This window comes from Pseudopodoces humilis, chromosome 4, assembly GCF_049639895.1.
Source record: "Pseudopodoces humilis isolate 2021_Gansu_Grassland_sample_001 chromosome 4, ASM4963989v1, whole genome shotgun sequence".
In the NCBI taxonomy this organism is placed as follows: domain Eukaryota; kingdom Metazoa; phylum Chordata; class Aves; order Passeriformes; family Paridae; genus Pseudopodoces; species Pseudopodoces humilis.
Window position 1 is genome coordinate 67,277,037 of NC_142203.1, and position 20,154 is coordinate 67,297,190.

The window sequence follows — 20,154 nt, forward strand, 5'->3', positions numbered from 1 at the left end:
AAATAAGTCCAGCAAAATGACAAGAGGATGCTTTAAATATTGCTTCTTATGAAACACAAGTCATACTGGATTTTTCTACCTTTCATTTTATTTGATTGCATTAAACAACATTATTTACCTAATTGTGGACAAATGTATGGATAAAAAGTGGCTTGGTAATTAGTCTCAGAGAATAATGCTTTGTGGTGCACCATACTCCAGCAGCATACTGACATTGGTCTGATAAGCACCTTAGCAGTGATCTGAAAGGTGATGGAATGAGTGCACACTGCTGAGGTTTGCAACTGGCATGAACCTGAATTATCTTGAGGTGGGGAGGATAGCTGATACCTTCGAGGGCAAGGGCACCATCCAGAGGCACGTAGGCAGGCTGTAGGAGTGGAATGTTATGGAATTCTGCAAGCACAAATGCCTAATGCTACACTCAGAAAGGAAGTTGCATTCAATATTGCATTGATAGAGACTGGGTAGGAGCTCTGCTGAAATGGATCTGGGGGTCCTGGCAAACAGCCAGATCATGCATGAGTCAGCAGCATGCCCTGGCAGCAGGGCCAGCAGCAACCTGAGCTTTAGTGAAAGGAGCTCAGTCAGTAAATTAATGGAAGTGATCCACTTTCATTAGACCCTAACTGCAATATTGCATTTAATTCTGGGCTTTCCAGTACAAGATACATAAAGATACATAAACCATAAAAAGCTTAGTGTGAAGCTACCAGGATGGTCAGGGGTCTGGAATGCTTACCCTGTGAGGAGAGACTGAGACATCTGAGATTGTTCAGCCTGTAGAAGACAGCTTCAGTGGGACATAATAGCCTTCTAATAACTCTGCTTTTATACAGGATATGGAGCCAGGCATTTTACAGTCAAGAGAGGGTGAGATACATCCAGCTTAAACCAAGATGGAAGAGGTTTAGAGTGAATACAGGAAATTATCTTTTTCCATACACGTGTTGTGCATTCACCACCTTTGAAGGTTTTCAAAAATCAAAGCCCTCAGCCAACATGATATGGTCTTACTGCTGACCATGTTTTGCTCAGGAGATTGGACTAGATGACCTTCCGAGGCCATCCTGTACAATCCTGTGATTGTACAAAAGTAATCATGGATACTTTATTTTGCAGCAATATGCAGGTATCTCCCAGTAAACAGAAAGGCAAGTGATATTAATGCTGAGGAAGTACCTCTGATATTGGGATTTCGCCTTAATTTAGTTTTGATACATCTCATGTCTTTTCAGACATGATTGATTGTGACAGTGTAGGCTGTTGAGAAGACTTTGTGTTTTGTTACATTTCAGTGATGTGGGATTTGAATATTGTGTTTCTTAGCCACATGTTTGGGTTTTGGTCATTTTGTCTCATTTTTTAACTTGGAAGTGTACCCAAGTTTCAGAAGTACGCTTTTTTGTCTGTTCAGCCTATGCGCCGCCCTGACTCTTCTGATGACCGCTATGTGATGACCAAGCATGCTGCTATATATCCAACTGAGGAGGAACTTCAGGCAGTCCAAAAAATTGTTTCTATTACTGAGCGCGCTTTGAAGCTGGTTTCTGACAGCATGACTGATCATGAAAAAAGCAAGAACAAAGAGGGAGATGACAAAAAGGATGGAAGCAAAGACAGGTATTTTTTTAAAATTAATTTTTAATAATTTTACTGTTTTTCCTTACCCTGTTATCAGTGTTTCCAGGATCTCATCTCTTTGGGCTTTTATGCAGTACTTTGAAGTCTCAGAAAGATGTGGAACACTGTTTTATTTCACTTTTCTATCTTCAGGATTATTTTTATGATTTTTACCTTATTGTTTTAAATGCAACTTTTAATATAATTCACAGAGCCTTGAAAGGCGTTTTACGGGTGGGCGTTTTGGCTAAAGGTTTGCTACTCCGTGGAGACCGAAATGTCAATCTTGTTTTGTTGTGTGCTGAGAAACCCTCCAAGACATTACTCAGTCGTATTGCTGAAAGTCTCCCTAAGCAACTTGCAGTAAGTAGAATTTAGATTTTTGGATTTGAATTTTCGTAAAAGTATGTGAAAATCTGTCCTCAAGGTAAATGTTTGGAGGACTCGCAATGCTGCTACATGACATAGCTCAGGTTCAGTGTCTGTCCATTTTCTGAGTGTCTTTGTCTGAATTCAGAGACTGCTGCATGTTCTGCTTCCTCTATATTGTGTCCATAAAAGTGTGTGCTCTAGCAGTGTAGTATCAATCACCATTTAATAGATTTCATTTGTTTGGGAAATAGAAATGAGCACAAGAAAGAACATTAATCAGTTATCAGTAGGAATATAGATAATTACACCACATTACCTGTTGCAGCACACCTGCTGCCTCAAGGCCAAAGTTTTCCATTAATGCCAGTATTTTGTATTTGTATCTTGTTTCCTATTTGTATGTAACAGTGCTTTATTGTTCACAATTAGCCAGCTAAGTCTAGTGTGGGTTTTTTTATAATTTGGACCTTTAAAAAAGTAAACATGCAGTCTTAGACCATTCAGTGAAATATAAACCCTTTGTAGTATTTCCACAAAAAGGTATAAAGTCTCTGCTCTCTGCTGAGCAAAGCCTGTCACTGTAGAGTGCTTGTCACAGCAGTAGTATTTCAATGCACTCTAGTAAAATGCTTGACAGAATCACTGACATGATAGAATCTTTAGCAGGATCAGATTAATGAAAAAATAGTCTCAAATTTGCTCTTGTTTGAAGTAACAGAACAGAAGTAAATTTAACAAATGGACATCTTGGTCTGTCTTCATGGAAATGTCCACTTGTCCATGTATGTAGAAGAAGGTGACAGGGGTGCCTACAGTTTCCTTTTGGGGCTATTTAGAATTATTAAATAAAGTTGCAAAAAACAATTCAAAATAAACACTTTGTTAGTTACATTTCTTCCCTGATGCTTATCTTGCCCTTTTCTCCTAGCATTTTGTGACACCAAAGCACAGGATGTACCTAGCAATACCCATTTGTAACTGTGAGCTTGAAAAATAACCCCTGCATCTTTGCTTTTCAAAGGTTTCTATGTTCTAGTGAGAAACACCCTGCTGACATTTTAATTGGCTCTGACGCTTTTCTTTATCTCAAACACCATGAAGATTCTTGTTACATAATTTATATTAATTTCCTTTCTGGGCAGCTTTTTTTTTTTTTTACTCTGACTGCTTTTTTGTGTGTTTTTATTAATAATTTGGAAACAATATGCAAGTCTACTTATCTTTATAGTGGGTAGTGTGGTTCTATGACTACACAGGTACCTGTTTCATATAATTATATTGTGTTTCTATCTTTCTGTTGAAGGAAGAATATGTTGGAATCCTTTTTCTTCCGCATACTTTTAATGGCCACATGCTAATAGAAATTTCTGTTTCTCAATATTTAGGTGATAAGTCCAGAGAAATACGATATCAAGTGTGCAATCCCAGAAGCAGCAATAATTTTAAATTCGTGTGTGGAACCCAAAATGCAAGTTACAATCACACTGACATCTCCAGTCATTCGGGAAGAGAACATGAGGGATGGAGGTTGGGAAGTTGTTAAAGATGTTACTTATTTCTCACCTGTTTTTTCATGTTTATCTATTCTGCTTAAGATGGCACTAAGGTCCTGGAAGGCAACATGCTGGCACATGTATTTGATTGAAACTTTGTTTTTCAACAACCAGTCTCAGTAGAGAACAGTTGGTTAAAATTAATATGTATATGATGCTTTTATTTAATTTTTAAAGTTTCTAACTTTATGTCCAACCTCAGCTTTCTGGAAAAGGTACAAGCTTGAGTTTTTTCCCCCTCTTTTAAAATTATGTGGAAAACTAAGTATATTATAGCAAGTGGCTATAAACTGGCTTTCCAAAGCAGTCTTACCTTAAAGAGAAAGATTGTATGGATTTAGAAAATCAAATCACAGGTTTTTGGGTTTGAACTGGGTCAGTATTTCCATCACTTAGACATTCTAAATAGTGCCACTTAAAATGCACTTTTACAGTACTTTTGATGGTAATAGTGCTTCTAACTTTGAAAGATGATGCGATTTTTTCCAGCTCTCTGAGGTTGCTTTTTGGTCTGGAGTGCTTTTTGAGTATATTTAGGCTCCTGGTATTACAATCACTCTTCTATCCAACTGGCAAACCCTACTAGTTCAATAAGAAATGGCTTTGTCGTTGAGCTGAAGCAGAAGGTGGAGCTCGGGAATCAATTTATGTTTCTGAAGTCCACAGTTTCTCTGGTGCCAGCAGTGTTGCTTTAGGGTCTGTTCTGTAACACTTTCAAAGCTCCAAAAGCTTTTAAGCCAACAAGCATGATTAATGTCTGCAGTACATTGGTTCTTTTTATTTATGGGTCAGATAAATTTAACTTTTGTTTCCTTTTAATCCTGTATTTTCATAGTAGAAAACGATCATAGCAAACAAGGTTCTGGTGTTTGACAGTGAACCTACAAATAGGAAATCTGAGGCTGTTTTAACACTTATCATATACAGGTTGAAAGAAATTGTATGTGTGTATGTATACATGTGCTTGTGTATATACGTATTTATATAAGCCACGGAGGTTTTTTTTATATTTCATCTCATCACTACATGTCCTCTAAAACACTTGAGGTTTTTATATTGCATTACTAAGTGTTCTGTAGCTGTGACTAGTGCATTTATAAGCAAGTTATGTTAACAAAGTCATCCTACATAATCAGAAAGAAAAATTTTTCAACATGCATTCTGCGGTTTGGATGACTTCCAAAGAGTCTTAGAGAGCTTTTGTTTTAAGCTGTGCATATTATTCCTAGCTATAAAGGCTTTGTATGTGTACTGTCAGACCCAACCAATTTTACTTGGTTTTGGACAATCTGAGTGTAATATGACTCTGGGCTGAATCCAGCCTTCCATATTATATAAGCTTATAAAGAATGCATTTTATTATTAAATTAGACTAACCATTTAATGAAATTAACCTTGAACACCATGTTTATTTCTTGATGTACTGTGCAAATGTGCAGTATTGATTCCTGCTACAATACTGAATTTCAACTAAGTGGTTTCTGGCCCAAAATTCTATGATGTGGACTAAAGATAAAAAAAATTCAAATTTCTACCATCACCTCCCCTAAGTTATGCCACCAAAAGGAAACAAATCTGTATTTTTGTCTGACCCACACTTGAGTTAAATTATCTTTGTGAGTTTATTCACTGCTGAATGCAGTACTGCCTCTAGGCAAACAAAATCAAGTTAGATTTCTCTTCAAGACACTGAGCAGTATAAAATGGATGTGCAGAAAAGTTCACTTTTGAAACTGGAGCAAATAGAAGACTGAATTATCAATTATTGCAGCAAAGAAGTTCCTTATTCCGAAGACTGCTGCTTATTTGCTGCAGAGTAACAGTATGTTTTTGTGTTTTTCTTACTGCAGCTTCTCATGCTCTGTGTCTTACATTGGTTTAAAGTTCTCATTTTCCCTAGCCCGCTTGGGGAACTAGCTCAGGTATTAAGGAAGGCTTTACCGGAAGAACCAGTTGGAGTAAAGACGCAACCTGTGTCTTGCACGTGGAGAAGAATCATATTTGATGTGTTACTACATAAAAGGCTAAAAAAAAACGAAAACAGTGAAATTAAATTGTTAACCGCATAGCTACTGTTCCCTACAGTATTGTGCGTTTGACAGTTGACCAAATCTGATACATTTGAAGAGCTCTAACCCAGCTGTGGAGTCTTCCTTCTGCAAACAAAGTGTACATACTTACAAACACCTCTGTGTGTGCGCGTGTGTCTTTTTTATCCTTAGCTAACAGCCCCGGTCCAAAGCCTTCTAGCAGTGGGACTTGATTCCTGTCAGGGGTTGCTGCCAAGACATCGGAAGGATTTTTGACCAAGGTTTTCTAAAGCTCAGTGTCACACCTGCCATGCTTTACAAAGGAGGGGTTTGGATGCATAGTCCTAGCATCTGCTGTTACTTTGTGTTTGGTTTTTGTTTTTTTTTTTCTTTCCGTCTTTGTCTCACTCCTAGAATGAAGCAGTGTTCACACTAGTCTTAAAATAGTTGACTGGATAAAATGTACTTTACATAATAAAACTTACCTAAATTGACATACCTGTTAACTTTTAATGAAGAGGTAGTGTGGACACAGCACGTCTAACTGAAGATTAACCCCTTATGTTTAGGCTAGCAATAAGTTATACAGGGTAAGAATTCATGCCCGTGTTTTGTAAATTAATTCCATTTTTGTCTTAGTTTAGTAGGGTGGTATGTTAGGCATCTGATTTTAGTTACACAGTCTTTAAGGGGTTAATCCTGAAATGTGAAACATATGCAAAAATCCACAGAATAAATATTACAGGAGTTCCCTTGATATATTTTTTCAGTGGTACATGCCTCAGCAACTTCTGACTTTCAAAGTCTTTTTAAGTTCCAAGGGTGTTCTTATGACAGCTATTAGTACCCCATTTTACATAAACATTTCCAGCACTAAGATTCTTTTCTGTACATTTAAGTTGCAATTCTTGTCAGTAAAACCATTTTACAAGTTGAAGGTTTACAGAGGTAGAAATTTCAAATTATTTCATGAATTATTGTGCTAAAAGTTTGCACAGTGTCACCTATTTGTGTATTAGTTTTAGGAGAAAATAATTTACTGATTAGGCTATTGGCCCAACAGTATATATTTCCATTTTTTATTTCTCAGCCTTATTTTGCTACTTCCTCCTGTCATGGGTCTTCTCAGGATGTACTTGTTGTCTCATATATCTGTGTTGTACTCCTTTCATCACTTAGCTTTAGCTAACACCCCTCTTGTATAGGTTTGGAGGGGATTTTTTTGTTGTTGTTTTTGTTCTGTTTTGGGCTTGTTTTTTTTTTTTCATCTGTTTTGTTTTTTAAAAAAATCACTTTAAACATCTTCATTAGCTCTGTAATTGCATTGTTAGTAAATATTTTCATTTTTCCACTTTAATATGTAGTCTGTAAAATAGAATATCTGTGTGAGAAGTTCCATATGTTCTTCTCAACTTTGCTCTTATGAAGTCTTCACCTTTTTATCCTTGTGCAGAGCAATGGGACTATCCTATCAAAAGGCTCAAATCTGAATGTGGTACTTCACATTAAATTTAGTTACTGTATTGCAAAACTATACCACCATGTTAATTCATGGCCTTTTAGCTCTATATACTAAAGAATACCTACTATTTTATGTTTGTGGTTTCAGAGCACAATTTCTGCAACATTCCTAAAAGCTTCTCGTTGCAGGCATGTTTCATGAGTCTCATTATTTTTTATTTTATTTTATTCCCTGGCTTAACCTAAATTTAGATCTTGGAGGAGTAAACTGTACTGCTCCAAACAGCCAGCTCCTGTGAAAAGTGTGCCATTGAGTGAGAGCTTTTTGTTTTCATCTTATCTGGTGTATCACCAGTTATGCTAGCAACATATGTTATGACTAGTCACCATAGCCATTTTCAGAATGAGTAAAAAAGTAACTTCTAACAGTGATCTGATTATATCCATATAGTTTTCAAGTAACTTTATGATACCATTTCACGTTGTTTAGTGGTAGTGCTTCCAGTTTCATTGATTAAACCAATTCTGTGAACTCTTCATTTTTGGTAGCAAAGCAGTAATCTTGGTAATTAAATTATTTCCTGAACATTTAAATAGGCAATGTCTGCTGTGTTTTCTCCATCTTTCAGACATTTTGCTTTGTTTTTTAGACTACTCCTTTCCTTTCTTTATCTTGGTGAGTCTTACATAAAGCAGTCCCTTTTCAGATCCTTCCTTGCATCCTAAGTGTTGCTGGAACACATATTATGGGCTGAGAACTTTTATTTATATGGGTAAGAGAGAAGGTACTAGAAAACAGGGAACTCCATAATATTGAAGAACATGCCACATTCCTTTAGTCAGGCTTTTAAAGTAAAATAATTTCAAGTTCCAGGCATGATAAAAATAACCTTATTTCTAAACATTGAGTGCTTTTAAGATATGTTATACTTACTTTTCTAGAATAGGTCCCAAATAGCATGTGACAATTAAAATTTAAAAGAAACTAAGTTCAAATGTTTCTTCTTGGCTAAAGTGGATTTTTGTGTTCCTTCTGTCTTGTCTTCTCTGTGCTGGTGCACTGTGTCCAACCATCCTTCCTTCAGTATTTAATTTTAGGAGATATGTGTTTTTCCAGTGTTAGCTGAGCATTGCATAATCAGCAATGCAATTGAAAATAACTTAAGAGCTGAAGTGCATTATGCTCTTGACCTTTCTACTGGGTCGATGCCCTAATCCGAATTGAGCGGCTATTGCTGAACATCTACATTACTAATTTAAGGGTTGAAACTTCAAATGGCATGTGTGACATTGAAGCTATTTAAGGAAGTGTCTTGCTCACCTGGTCAAACACCCATTCCTCACTGCATTTTGCCAATTCAATCCATTTTAGATGTAACCTCGGGTATGGTGAAAGACCCACCGGACGTCTTGGACAGGCAAAAATGCCTTGACGCTCTGGCTGCTCTACGCCACGCTAAGTGGTTCCAGGTTCGGAACATCATTTTACTTTCTTCTTGTAGCCTTATGAGAGATTAGTTCAGTTGCAATATGAATGTTTAACTGTGTGAAAACACTCAGCGTTGTTCATGCTAATAATACTTAATATTTCTCTGGTCCCTAAATTTAACTGTAGAAGGTTGAGTATGGAGGAGCTGCTTTATGCAGTTATTGCTCATTTGACGTCATTTTTTTTTCCGGTCATTGAGAAGGCGATGTTGAAAGCTTGACTCGCTTGGGGTGATCATTTGTTGTATATTTGTTATATATTCCATAAGGCTGCAGAGTAACTTTGCTTTAAATAATGGAATATGTGTTTAAAGCTTTGTGTTTAGATTTAAGCCTTTTTTTTCTATTTCTTTAAGTGCATTAAGTGTAGGGAATGAAAGGTGAGAAGCAACTGTTTGGTTTAGTGACTTTGCATTCTGGCAAAGGCACAATAAAGAAACCAAACAGATTCCCTTGACCTTTCAGTCTCTATACGTATTTCTTAGTTCTTTACTTTATCCTTTTTATTGCTAATATAGAAAGATACTGTATTTATTGTTTCAAATGAACATAGGTCAAAGTGTATAGGGGATCAAGAAATGTTATTCTTGTATAACCTGTGCACTTTGACTTCTGCCACCTTAAATTACTAACCCTGTATAAAATACTGCTGTAAATGGCAGCTCACGGAATAAAGTTGTAGAATGATTTGTTTCAATCTTGTATCTGAGCTTCCATTGAACAGTGGTGTTTTAGTCTTTCAACAAGTCCTGTTTGCTATGGGTGCAGGGGTTAATTAATTTGATTTTGTATTGCTCTCAAGGCTAGAGCTAATGGTCTGCAGTCCTGTGTGATTATCATACGTATTCTTCGTGACCTCTGTCAGCGGGTTCCTACTTGGTCTGATTTTCCAAGCTGGGTAAGTAATGTATTTTTTTAATGAGTCTTCTTAAGAAATATGCTTCTACAAGGAAATTATATGGAAGCATACAGTTTTTACAATTAATACAATTTTTAAATTCAGACTTTTTCAACATATAATGTAGGATTTTGGGGTCTTTTTTGGCTAACAAATACTCCAGATTCCCTCTTAAAATACAGTTTCTGAGGTTTTTTTCATCTGTAGCTGGAAGTTATTATTTTTTCCAAAATAAATTTTCTTGTCCTTTTCTATTCTTTGTAGGTAGATTAATATTCTAGGTTTTAGCATTTTTTCCTTTACTCTGTATAATAGAATTTCTAACCACCTATTCTGAATTGATTGGAGTTTGCTGAAACTTGCCTAAAATAATATCAGTTGTGCCCAAATAGTTCTGTGATAACAGAAAGGACTCAAAAAAACACAGTAATTCTTATGATTATTATGTCCCTTTCACAAGGTGAAATACCACAATACTTCAGTACAGCTTGTGGTTGTGTCATCATCATATTTTAGTCAGTGTCACTTAAATCTCTAGGTTGTATCAGGTCACCTTTCTTAATTCAGTTGAGTGTTCTTGGAGCACTCCTTTTGCATTGACTACCTTACAAAAGCTCCAAATATTAAATGATATACAAGATGTGGATTGGACAAAGTTAGTCTGAAACAAATACCTGAAGCATATCATGTGGAAATAAACCTAGCTCTGACTGTTGTGTTTTGCAGACCAAATCCAGTTGTACTGTGCTGCTTCCTTCTCAGTTTTGACAGGAAGAGCACTAACATTGTTTTGAGCAGTTGACTTCATTTAGATGAGAAATGTTTTACAGCTCCACTAAGTTTACAGATAGTTTAAATTACTTCTAATAATAATTATTGCTTCTGGAAAGGAAGTGGAGCAGTAACGTCTGTGGTTTTTTAAATATTTAAAAGGAAAAAACTAGTGCTAGTTTCAGTACTGCATTTCATGAAAAGTACACTAAACAAATACAGTTTAAAAGATGCTAAAAAGTGCTCTCTTAATATCACTATGATACTGAATTGCCAGAGAATGAACCTTGGCATACTTTTAGAAAAATATCCTTACAACTACTCTAACACAAAGCAGGGACATGTGTGAAGAGCAAAGAATATGGCTTTTTAATTCTCACATTATGTGTTCCAAGACACATCTAGAAGGGAGGAGAGATGTGCAGCAGTGTGTCAGACCTTGCTGCATCTCAGTTCTCTCCAAGAATGATTCCTGATTTGTTCCTGGTACCTGATGCGTTCTCAGTGAGATGGATCAGCACTGAACTGATGTCAGCTGTTCTTTTGGCCAGTAGGAAAAGTCTTACTGATAATAAACAATGACAAAATGAAAGTGGTAATTTCAGTCAGTACAGATGGAATTTCATAGATTGGAGTAGTACAGATTTCTGGATTCTCCTACCCTCTGTACTAGAAAACCTACAAACAAAAGAGATGAGCTTTTTTAAAAAAAACGTAAGTAGTTGTAAAATTAGAAGTTAATGGGAAGCCTGAATGTTCACAGGATTAGCTTTTCATGTGGCTCAAAGTGAAAACTAAATTAGAAGAATTTTGTCAGGTTCCTACACATTATTCAAATTCGAAATCCAGCCTTTTGTCCACATAAAAACCAGGATATCATAATTCACATTTTCCTAGGACTGAGTTACAGACCTCAGTATATTATATGAGGATCCAAAAGAACAAGGTTTTTATAAATGCAAATCCAAGATCTGCTTTTTTTTTTGTTTATTGATGCACTTGAAAATATCTAAATTACTGTTGCCAAATCCTGATTGATACAGTGGGAGGATGGAACTAATTGAGCAATTCAATTTAATAATTGAAATCTGTCACTTAAATGGAGCTGAAATAGAAAGGAATGGGCACCCTTAGTGAAGAGTACTGCCTGTAGTTAACTTGCACACATCAGAATAAATATTTATACCTTGAAAGGAAGAACAAAAGATAGCTTTTGAACAACTGTAGATGTGGTGAGGAGGACAAGGCCCAAATAACAAGTACCTCCAAAAAACCCACCAAAAAACATTGTTTGATAATAAACTTGCAGTTTAAAAGCCTTAAATCTTTAAAGAGGTAGCAGTGAATACTTATCTAATCCTGGGAAAGCAATCTAAGAGAATTTAGTCCTTTCTTTTACAAATACTTTTATAGGTTCTTCTGTAAAAAAATAGTGCATTATAAAAGTGAATAAAGGAATATTCACAGAAAAAAACGACCAGTACTTAAAACACAGCTAATTATTTAAGCCATTTTAACTAACATCAAATAATGTATACATTTCAGAAAATTATTACTAATTATAATAATATATTAAAAATATTATCACAGAGTTTTTTTACATTGGTTTAACATCTGAGTTAGTGTTGGTTGATAACCAGGAGAAAAATTGCTGTGACCTTCAGTCTTACTACTGAAGGACTAGTGAAGATATTAAGCATTTTAAGAACATTAAATTTTTTATTTTATAAGCTTCTGTACTCTTGTATAAAAAACTATTTCTATTTTTTGATAGCATCCTGTTTCATTAGGTATAGTGTATTGTATTCATGTGGCTGACAGGATCAAGTGTCCCAGAGTGTTTCATACTCTCAAAAATGGCTGGACAAGTTGTTTGCCTGTATATGGATTGTATAAACTAACACAAAATTATTTAATGACTTGTGATGGGAAGAAGCCCATCATAGAATCACTGAATTGTTCAGGTTGGAAAAGACCTTGAAGATCATAAAGTCCAATTGTTAACCCAGCACCACTAAACCATGTCCTTAATTGCAATATCCACATGTTTTGTGAACACTTCCAGGGATAGTAACTCTGTGAACTTCCTGGGCACTCTGTTCCAAGCTTTACAACCCTTTCAGTCAAAATTTTTTTCCCAATATCTATTCTAAACCTTGCCTGATGCAACTTAAGGCCATTTCCTCTTGTCCCATCACCAATTATATGGGAGAAGAGATGAACCCACATCTGTCTACACCCTCCTTTCAGGTAGTTATACAGAACATTAAGGTCACCCCTGAGCCTCCTTTTCTCCAGGTTAAACACCCCCAGCTCCCTCAGCAGTTCTTTGTGCTCTATATCCTTCCCCAGCTCTGTTCCCCTTCTCTGGACATGCTTCACCACCTCAGTCTCTTGTGAGGAGATCAAAACTGAACACAGGATTTGGGTGAGGCCCTCACCAGTGCCCAGCACAGGACAATCACTGCCCTGGTCCTGCTGGCCACATCATTGCTGATACATTCAGGATGTCCTTGGCCTTCTTGGCCACCTGGGCACACACTGGCTCATGCTCAGCCACTGTTGACCAGCACCCCCAGGGCCTTTCCCACTGGGCAGCTTTCCAGCCACTCTGTCCCAGCCTGGAGCTGCAGGGAGCTCTTGTGACCCAAGGGCAGGACCCAGCACTTGGCCTGCTTGAGCCTCACACAACTGGCCTCAGCCCATGGATCCAGCCTGTGCAGATCTCTCTGCAGAGCCTTCCTGCCTTCCAGAGCATCAGCACTCCCACCCAGCTTGGTGCCATCTGTGAACTGGCTGAGGCTGCTCTCGATTCCCCTTGCCCAGATCATAAATAAACAGGATTGGGCCCAAAACTGAGCCCTGGAGGACACCACCCATGACCAGCTGTTAGTATCAGTGCTCACTGTTAATCTGGCACCACCTTTATAAAATAACTGGGGTTTCTTTCTATTTTAACTGAGTGTTCTACAATGTGTAATGTTCTTCAAAATTCAAGAATCAAAATTGTCTACTGAGGAGCAGTAGAAGCTTTATTCTTAGTCCATCTTCTAATTTGGCTGAATCCTTCTGTTGTTGGTCTAGGCTATGGAGTTGCTTGTGGAAAAAGCAATTAGCAGCGCAACTGGACCACAGAGTCCTGGAGATGCACTAAGAAGAGTTTTTGAGTGTATATCTTCAGGAATCATCCTTAAAGGCAAGTTGCCTTTTATGTATACTTACACTTAACTAATCTGTAATCTTGCTTGTAATTAGGTAAAGATGTGCTACTAATTAGCCTGATCATTGTAGGTGGTCCTGGCCTTCTGGACCCTTGTGAAAAGGATCCTTTTGATACACTTGCTGTAATGACAGATCAGCAACGAGAGGATATTACTTCAAGTGCACAGGTAAGGGAATGTAGGTGTGAAATAACTAAATTTGAGGGATGGTTTTGTTTTGGTTCTGTTTTTTTTAATGGAGCTTTATATTGGATGTGAATTTTGTTTTCTCAGAATGTAATCATATCTTACCAATCTTAAGCTAGGCATTGAACATACCACAGCATAGGAGGTTCACAGTGTTCATTATTTATTGAAATAAATTTATTTTCCAAAAAAATTTGTAGCATTGTCATCTATATATATATAGATCTAGATCTGTAAACAGGCTTATTCTACAGCACTATGTTACTAGATTGGAAATTTTATAAGTACATCTGCAAGGTTTATATGACAATAATGACCATTTGTGCTTGCAGTTTAAGAGGTTACTGCCTCTGCCTCTTCATTTGATCCTTTTGTTAATGGTTCCTGATCATATGTCACCTAACATGACATGTGACAAGCCATGGTTGCTTCAGCACAAGCCCAGAAGCCCAATCACGTGAGCATTAAGCTAAGTTGCTCCACTTACAGAAGCAGCAAATGTGACATAGACATTTTATTGTGTTGACTTTGTTGGGAGACAGAAAGTTGGGATAATTAGAGCTATTGGTAATACCACACATCCCTAATGTTCTTCCCTAATTGTTTTACAAAGTACTCAAAGTGGACATTTGTCTGTAACAGGAGTAACTTTTCCTTACCTTTTTTCTAGTTTGCGCTGAGGCTCCTTGCATTCCGTCAGATACACAAAGTTCTAGGAATGGATCCGTTACCACAGATGAATCAACGCTTCAACATCCATAATAATCGTAAAAGGAGAAGGGACAGTGATGGCGTTGATGGGTTTGAAGCAGAGGGAAAGAAGGACAAAAAAGATTATGATAACTTTTAAAAATGTTTGTTATCATTGCTAATATTGATGGTAATGAAAAATCCATTTGTTGCCTTGCTTTACTTCATTCATAACGATGTCTGTTTAAAACATCCAAAACCAGCCTCTGAATTAGATTTGGAAGAGAACAACCTAGTTCTTCTGTGAGAGTCTGAATATTTTAATTGGATGTACTGTACCAGACAAATTATGGATGGAAAGACTGCAAATGGAAACTTGTTATAGGAAAAAACAGTTTTCCCTCATAGCATTTTCTTTAAATGTGTTGCTAATTTTAGTATCTTTACTTCATTTTTTTTGTCTTTTTTATTAACAAGTGCATTGTCTTCCTATCTTGTCTGTATTTAATGCAGCATTTGTGCTTCTGTTGCTATGTGTATTTTGACCTTTCATTTAGAAGTATTTTTGTTTGCCTTTGACACTAGTTGTATGAGTTACTTTGTGTTAGGTGGTAGAACTGTTCCCCTCCCAATTACTATTTTACAGAAGGTTTTTTTTCTTTTTTTGTAAAGTGAGACTGCAGGATCATGTTTTTTTCTAAATGTGAAGGGGTTACAACACATAATTGTCCTGCCATTTGAGTGCTCAGAATTAAATGTTTTTGCCAATCTTGTGGCATTTGTCTCCTTAGTGTGATATAACAATGTAATTAAGACAAATTTGTGTTAATCTAATCGAGTTTGCTGTTAGTTGTGCATTAGCAGTATAAAAGCTAATATATACAGTATGGTCTTGCAACAGTTTTAAAGCCGCTGCATAATTGATCAAAGATTTGCATGATGGTTTGTTGTTTTGTTTTTTTTTAATAGAAGGGCTTTTAAAACTATTACCTTAGGTTAAATGCATAGGTCTTTGTATGATTGACTTCGTGACATAGCAAGGCCAAAAAATAACTTTCTGAATTTCTTTTCTCAACAAGCAAAGGTGGGCATTTTCCATTTAGACAGAGTTAGTCATTCTTTTCAGTCAACTTTGTCAATATGGTATTAATGCCTCTCAGCCCTTGAAATAAATGTTTGTCATATCAGTGCCTGTGAGGTTATTCCTTATATCTGTTCCTGTATAAACTTTCTGTGACTTTTTTCAATAATTCAGATTTTAAAAGTGAAGTATTACTCAAAAAGTGATGGTTATCAAAGAAAAAAAACCAGAAAATTATTTGCTGTGGCCATAGTGTATGCTTATGTCTCTTTCAAAAATCTAAATATAGCAGTGGTGTAAGTAAAGTTACATCATACTGTTGATGTATGCTCTGGTACACAGGTGTGATTTGTTGTCACAGCACTACAGTGGAATACACAAATAAAAGTTGAAATTTATTAAACTACTAAAATTCATTACACACTGGAAACAGAAGTTTCACTTACTCTGTTAAATGTGTATTATGCTTCGTTGCAAACTCATAAAATACAGATTAACATAGACTTACATTCCGGTAGCTACTTTATCAATGGCTGTAGGAGAGTATCACATGTGACAAAGATAATCTGTTATTTCTGATGCCATTTACTAAGAAAAGCCCAACTTCTGTTCCATTTCAAGGTCGAATTTGTCTTTGACCTTTTTAATAAGCAACTGTTGGAGCAGGGGGGGTGTTTCTGTTCCCAGCATCTACTGCTAACCAGCGTGGGCCTATGGAATAAAAATACAATATTTTAGAAAAATAGAGGGAATCTAAAGTTTTTAAAAGAAAAACACTTAATAATAGTGTTCTGTGAGCATGAGAGTGCAATTTTCAAGGTAGTGATTATAAGGGGTTAGCATATAAAAGTAAAGCTTTCTCACTGTAGGAAAGCTTTCTAAATAATTAGAAATACAAAAAGCAGAAATGCTTTGAAGTTACTTAAAAAAATTACTCTCATTTCGTTGTCCAGCCTTCATGCATAGCTCCAAGCATATGCTTGTTCTAGGGGATATCTTGCTGCCATCGTGTCTAGTTAGCCATTACTATTTATTTTGAAAGCTACAGGTGCTATTCATGTGGCTAGTTCAACTCCATACCAAAGTTTCTTTCCTCATAAGGCAAACTTGTCTATTCAGGAATGTGACCCTAAAACATAGGATTAAAAAGGTCAAAGATGTATTTTAGATTTTCTGTATTTTTGTTCTACTGGCTTTTAGCTCCTAACCAGTTTCTGGATCTTTTGAAATATTGTATACTTAAAGTGATTCCACATTAAATATGAAGCTGTGACCATGATTTTTGTGCTGTGTCGTGAAAGGTGAATTTGCAGTTTGTTTCTGGTGTTCCTGTCCATTTTAATGGATAACTTCTGACTCTTGTTAACAAATCTAAGAATGTAAAATCAAGATTTTCAAACGTCTAGAGCTAGCTTTGACTTAAATACTACACTGTGCACTTAGGAAGGTAAAACTGACTAAATAAATATTTTAATATCCTGTGTTTTGGTAATGCTAGCAGTTTACTAATAAGCACTTTTTAAATTTATTTTTTATTCAGCAGGGCTATTTGTTAAATCCCACAATCACAAACACTGTAGTCCTCATTCACAAAAGGGAAATGTACACAGAGCCATGCTTACCTAAGAGGAACAGTTTATGAACATGTGAGCTGTTCTGTTTTAAAGCTTTCTCTTACTTTGACTTGTCTTCCTAGTTCATAAGTGCATCCTGTCCGTGAGCAGTGTGATTTCACATGGAGGGTGTGCATAAAGGCACTGCTAGAAGATAAAGTCTCTTAGACATAGTCCATTGACTTCTTACCCTTTTATGAAATTCTAGATGAACAGTTAAACTTACAGAACTATTGAATATGATGGGTTCATTTGAAGCTTCTATTTTTAGACCTTTTAGTACTTAAAATTGTTCTGCCTAGAAAACTACAAACAATTGGAATCAACTTTAAATATTCCTGCAATAATTCGTATGCATGTTTAACATTCTTGTTGCTGGTTGAATATCTGCTGATAATTAGTCTGTTAAGTAATCACACAATGGCAAATTCATTTCTTTATTAAGCAATTAAGATTTGTTTGGACCAACTAAGCAGATTTGAATAGCATAACAGTGAATTTGAGTAATGGTGGAGAGTAGACACAGTTAGCAATGGTTTCTTCCATGTATATTTCAATTTTACAAAGTATAGTGATAGAATCAACAAAAACATCGTTTTTTCCTTCAATTTTTTTTTTTTTTTAGTTTTTAAGCTGTAAGCCAAAGAGCCTTCTAGCAAAAAAGACTAGCAAATTAATTTTCTTCTGCGAGATTCTTTTATAGGTCTTCTCAGAAGATATTTTTATGCTTCGTTATGATATTTCTCAGACTTCCAAAATGAAACAATTAGCTGATCTTTTTGGGGAAGAAAAAGAAAAATCCAAGGGGTTTTATCTATACACTTACTACAGCAGTTTTGATTTATATCCAAATAAAAATCAGACTTCATTCTGTAAATATCTGTAAATGTGTATTCTTACATTTTGTTCCACATTTTTCACACGCATTATGGAAGTCTGAGAGAAGCTTGCTGTTGTTTATTGAACTTTCTGATTGTTTACAATTTGTATTTTAAGAAACACTGCCCTAATAATACTCAACAAGTGTCCAATTGCTACCAAGGGCAAAAGTTACGGTTTTTCAGGGACTGGCAGCTCTTGCTGGGGATCTTGACTCTGCACAGTGCACACCTTCCCACATGTCATGGTTCTTACATACCTGTGTTGGTAAGGGTCATCATTTAGATACATCTTCTGTTTTCTTAACCTGTTCTGGAAAGCCATGGCCACCAGTATTTATTGCAGGGTAGTTCTAAGCCTACCAGCTTGCAGAGGCTCAGCCATTAGCTTAAATACTTTCACATATATTCTGCATCAGTCCTGTTTGAGGTTGATACCCTGAATCACAATAAACATAGAATGGGATCAAGAAAACTTTGTGGATTTTGCAAGTTTCCTGTACTTAAAAATTTAAGACTGCAGAATGGAGTAGCTGATCAAGAGAAAATAAATGGCTTTCTACAGTAAAAAGGTTACTTTAACATTAAAATTGAGACAAAAGGCCTCTTGATTCACACACAAACCTTGCTCCTTATGTAACCTCTTTCCTTTTCTGCATGCTGTATTGTGTTTGTATCAGTACTATGCATATGTGATCAGACTATGTAAGACAGCCTTATCACAGACTCCACTTCTGGCAGACATTTAAGTTTGCCAGTAATTTTCTGGTTATACAAGTTATGGAACAATATGGGAGAGATGGCAGTGCCTGAATACAGTAGTTTACTCCCATGTTTTACATGCTCCTGGAGTATGTGCTCTTCCAAAAGGGGATGGGTTTCTCAGAGGTGCAGGCCCACAGGTGCCAGTCCCACATAGATACCTCAGTATGGTTTAGGATGTCAAGAATGTCACTGCTTAGGTAACTACTTCATATTTTCCTGAGAGGAAAGCATGCTACATTTAAGAACTGGAGCCAGAGTGATCCAGGATGTTGCCAGTAATAGTCATGTGAAACTGCAACTTCAGGAAATTGGAATAATCATTGTGGTAGCAGCAGTAGAGTGTGCTTGTCACAAGAAAAGTGTCTGTGATTATTAAGTGCTATCCCAGTTTCTACCAATAACTTCAATAATTTATTTTATTTGTAAGTGGAAAGCAAATAAAATAGAACAGACTCTTCCAATTGTAAGGGACCTAGAGTGATTGTCCAGTCACCTGTGTGCCCACTTCAGGGCTGGCCAAGTTCCAGCACGTTTCTAAGGGCACTGTCCAAGTGCCTTGGAGCAGTGACAGACTGGGGCATTGACCGCTTTTCTAGGAAGCTGTTCCAGTGCTTGACCACCCTCTCTTTATAGAAATGCCTCCTGATGGCCAGTCAAAAGCTCTCCTGGTGCAGCCGTGAGCCACTCCCTCATGTCCTGTCCCTGGGTTACAGAGAGGAGAGCTCAGCACCTGCCGGTGCCCTTCCCCTCTTCAGGAAGCTGCAGAGAGCGCTGGGGTCACCCTTCAGCCAGCCTCCCTTTCTCCCAACTGGACAAGCCCAAATTCCTCAGCTGCTGCTCACAGGAAGTTCCTTCCAGCCCTCCCACCAGCTTTGTTTTCCTCCTCGGGACACTTTCAAAGACCTTCCCCTTCTCCTCCACCTGCAGGGCCCAGGTTGAGGCCGCCCCAAGGCTGAGCCCAGCGGGACCATCCCCTCTCTGGGCCGGCTGTGTCGTGCTCGGTGCTCTGGGATGGGGTTTGTGCTCGGTGCTCTGGGATGGGGTTTGTGCTTGGTGCTCTGGGATGGGGTTTATGCTCGTGCTCAGTGCTCTGGGATGGGGTTTGTGCTTGGTGCTCTGGGATGGGGTTTATGCTCGTGCTCAGTGCTCTGGGATGGGGTTTGTGCTCCATGCTCTGGGATGGGGTTTGTGCTTGGTGCTCTGGGATGGGGTTTATGCTCGTGCTCAGTGCTCTGGGATGGGGTTTGTGCTTGTGCTCCGTGCTCTCGGATGGGGTTTGTGCTCAGTGCTCTGGGATGGGGTTTGTCCTCGGTGCAGCCTGGGCACTGCTGAGCCACACTGAGCCCAGCACCAGCCAGTCCCACCTCCCTCTGCAGCTGTCCAGCCACTCCTCTCCCACTTTGTACCTGTGCGTACCATTCCCTCATCCCAGGTGCAGAATCCCACATTTGAATTTGGTAAATTTCACTCCATTAGAAATTGGGGGGGTGGGGAGGAGGGAACAAAAAAAAACAAACACAAAAA

General features: G+C 37.4%; 1 protein-coding gene across 3 annotated transcripts in view; it reads left to right on the forward strand.

Annotated features, from left to right (window-relative positions):
- Window positions 1-16,855, forward strand: part of ZFR (zinc finger RNA binding protein) — a 47,845-nt gene extending 30,990 nt beyond the window's left edge. For 2 of the 3 annotated variants that reach the window (XM_014256987.2, XM_005527993.3), the window contains exons 13-20: window positions 1,418-1,623; window positions 1,836-1,986; window positions 3,381-3,522; window positions 8,412-8,509; window positions 9,330-9,425; window positions 13,281-13,392; window positions 13,488-13,585; window positions 14,274-16,855. In XM_014256987.2, coding sequence (XP_014112462.1) covers window positions 1,418-1,623; window positions 1,836-1,986; window positions 3,381-3,522; window positions 8,412-8,509; window positions 9,330-9,425; window positions 13,281-13,392; window positions 13,488-13,585; window positions 14,274-14,453 — 1,083 coding nt within the window. In that variant the 3' untranslated portion in view covers window positions 14,454-16,855. Of the gene's footprint in view, window positions 1-1,417; window positions 1,624-1,835; window positions 1,987-3,380; window positions 3,523-8,411; window positions 8,510-9,329; window positions 9,426-13,280; window positions 13,393-13,487; window positions 13,586-14,273 lie in introns of those variants that run through there. The other variant, XM_014256988.2, reaches the window with a different exon arrangement.
- The last annotated feature ends 3,299 nt before the right edge of the window (window positions 16,856-20,154 follow it).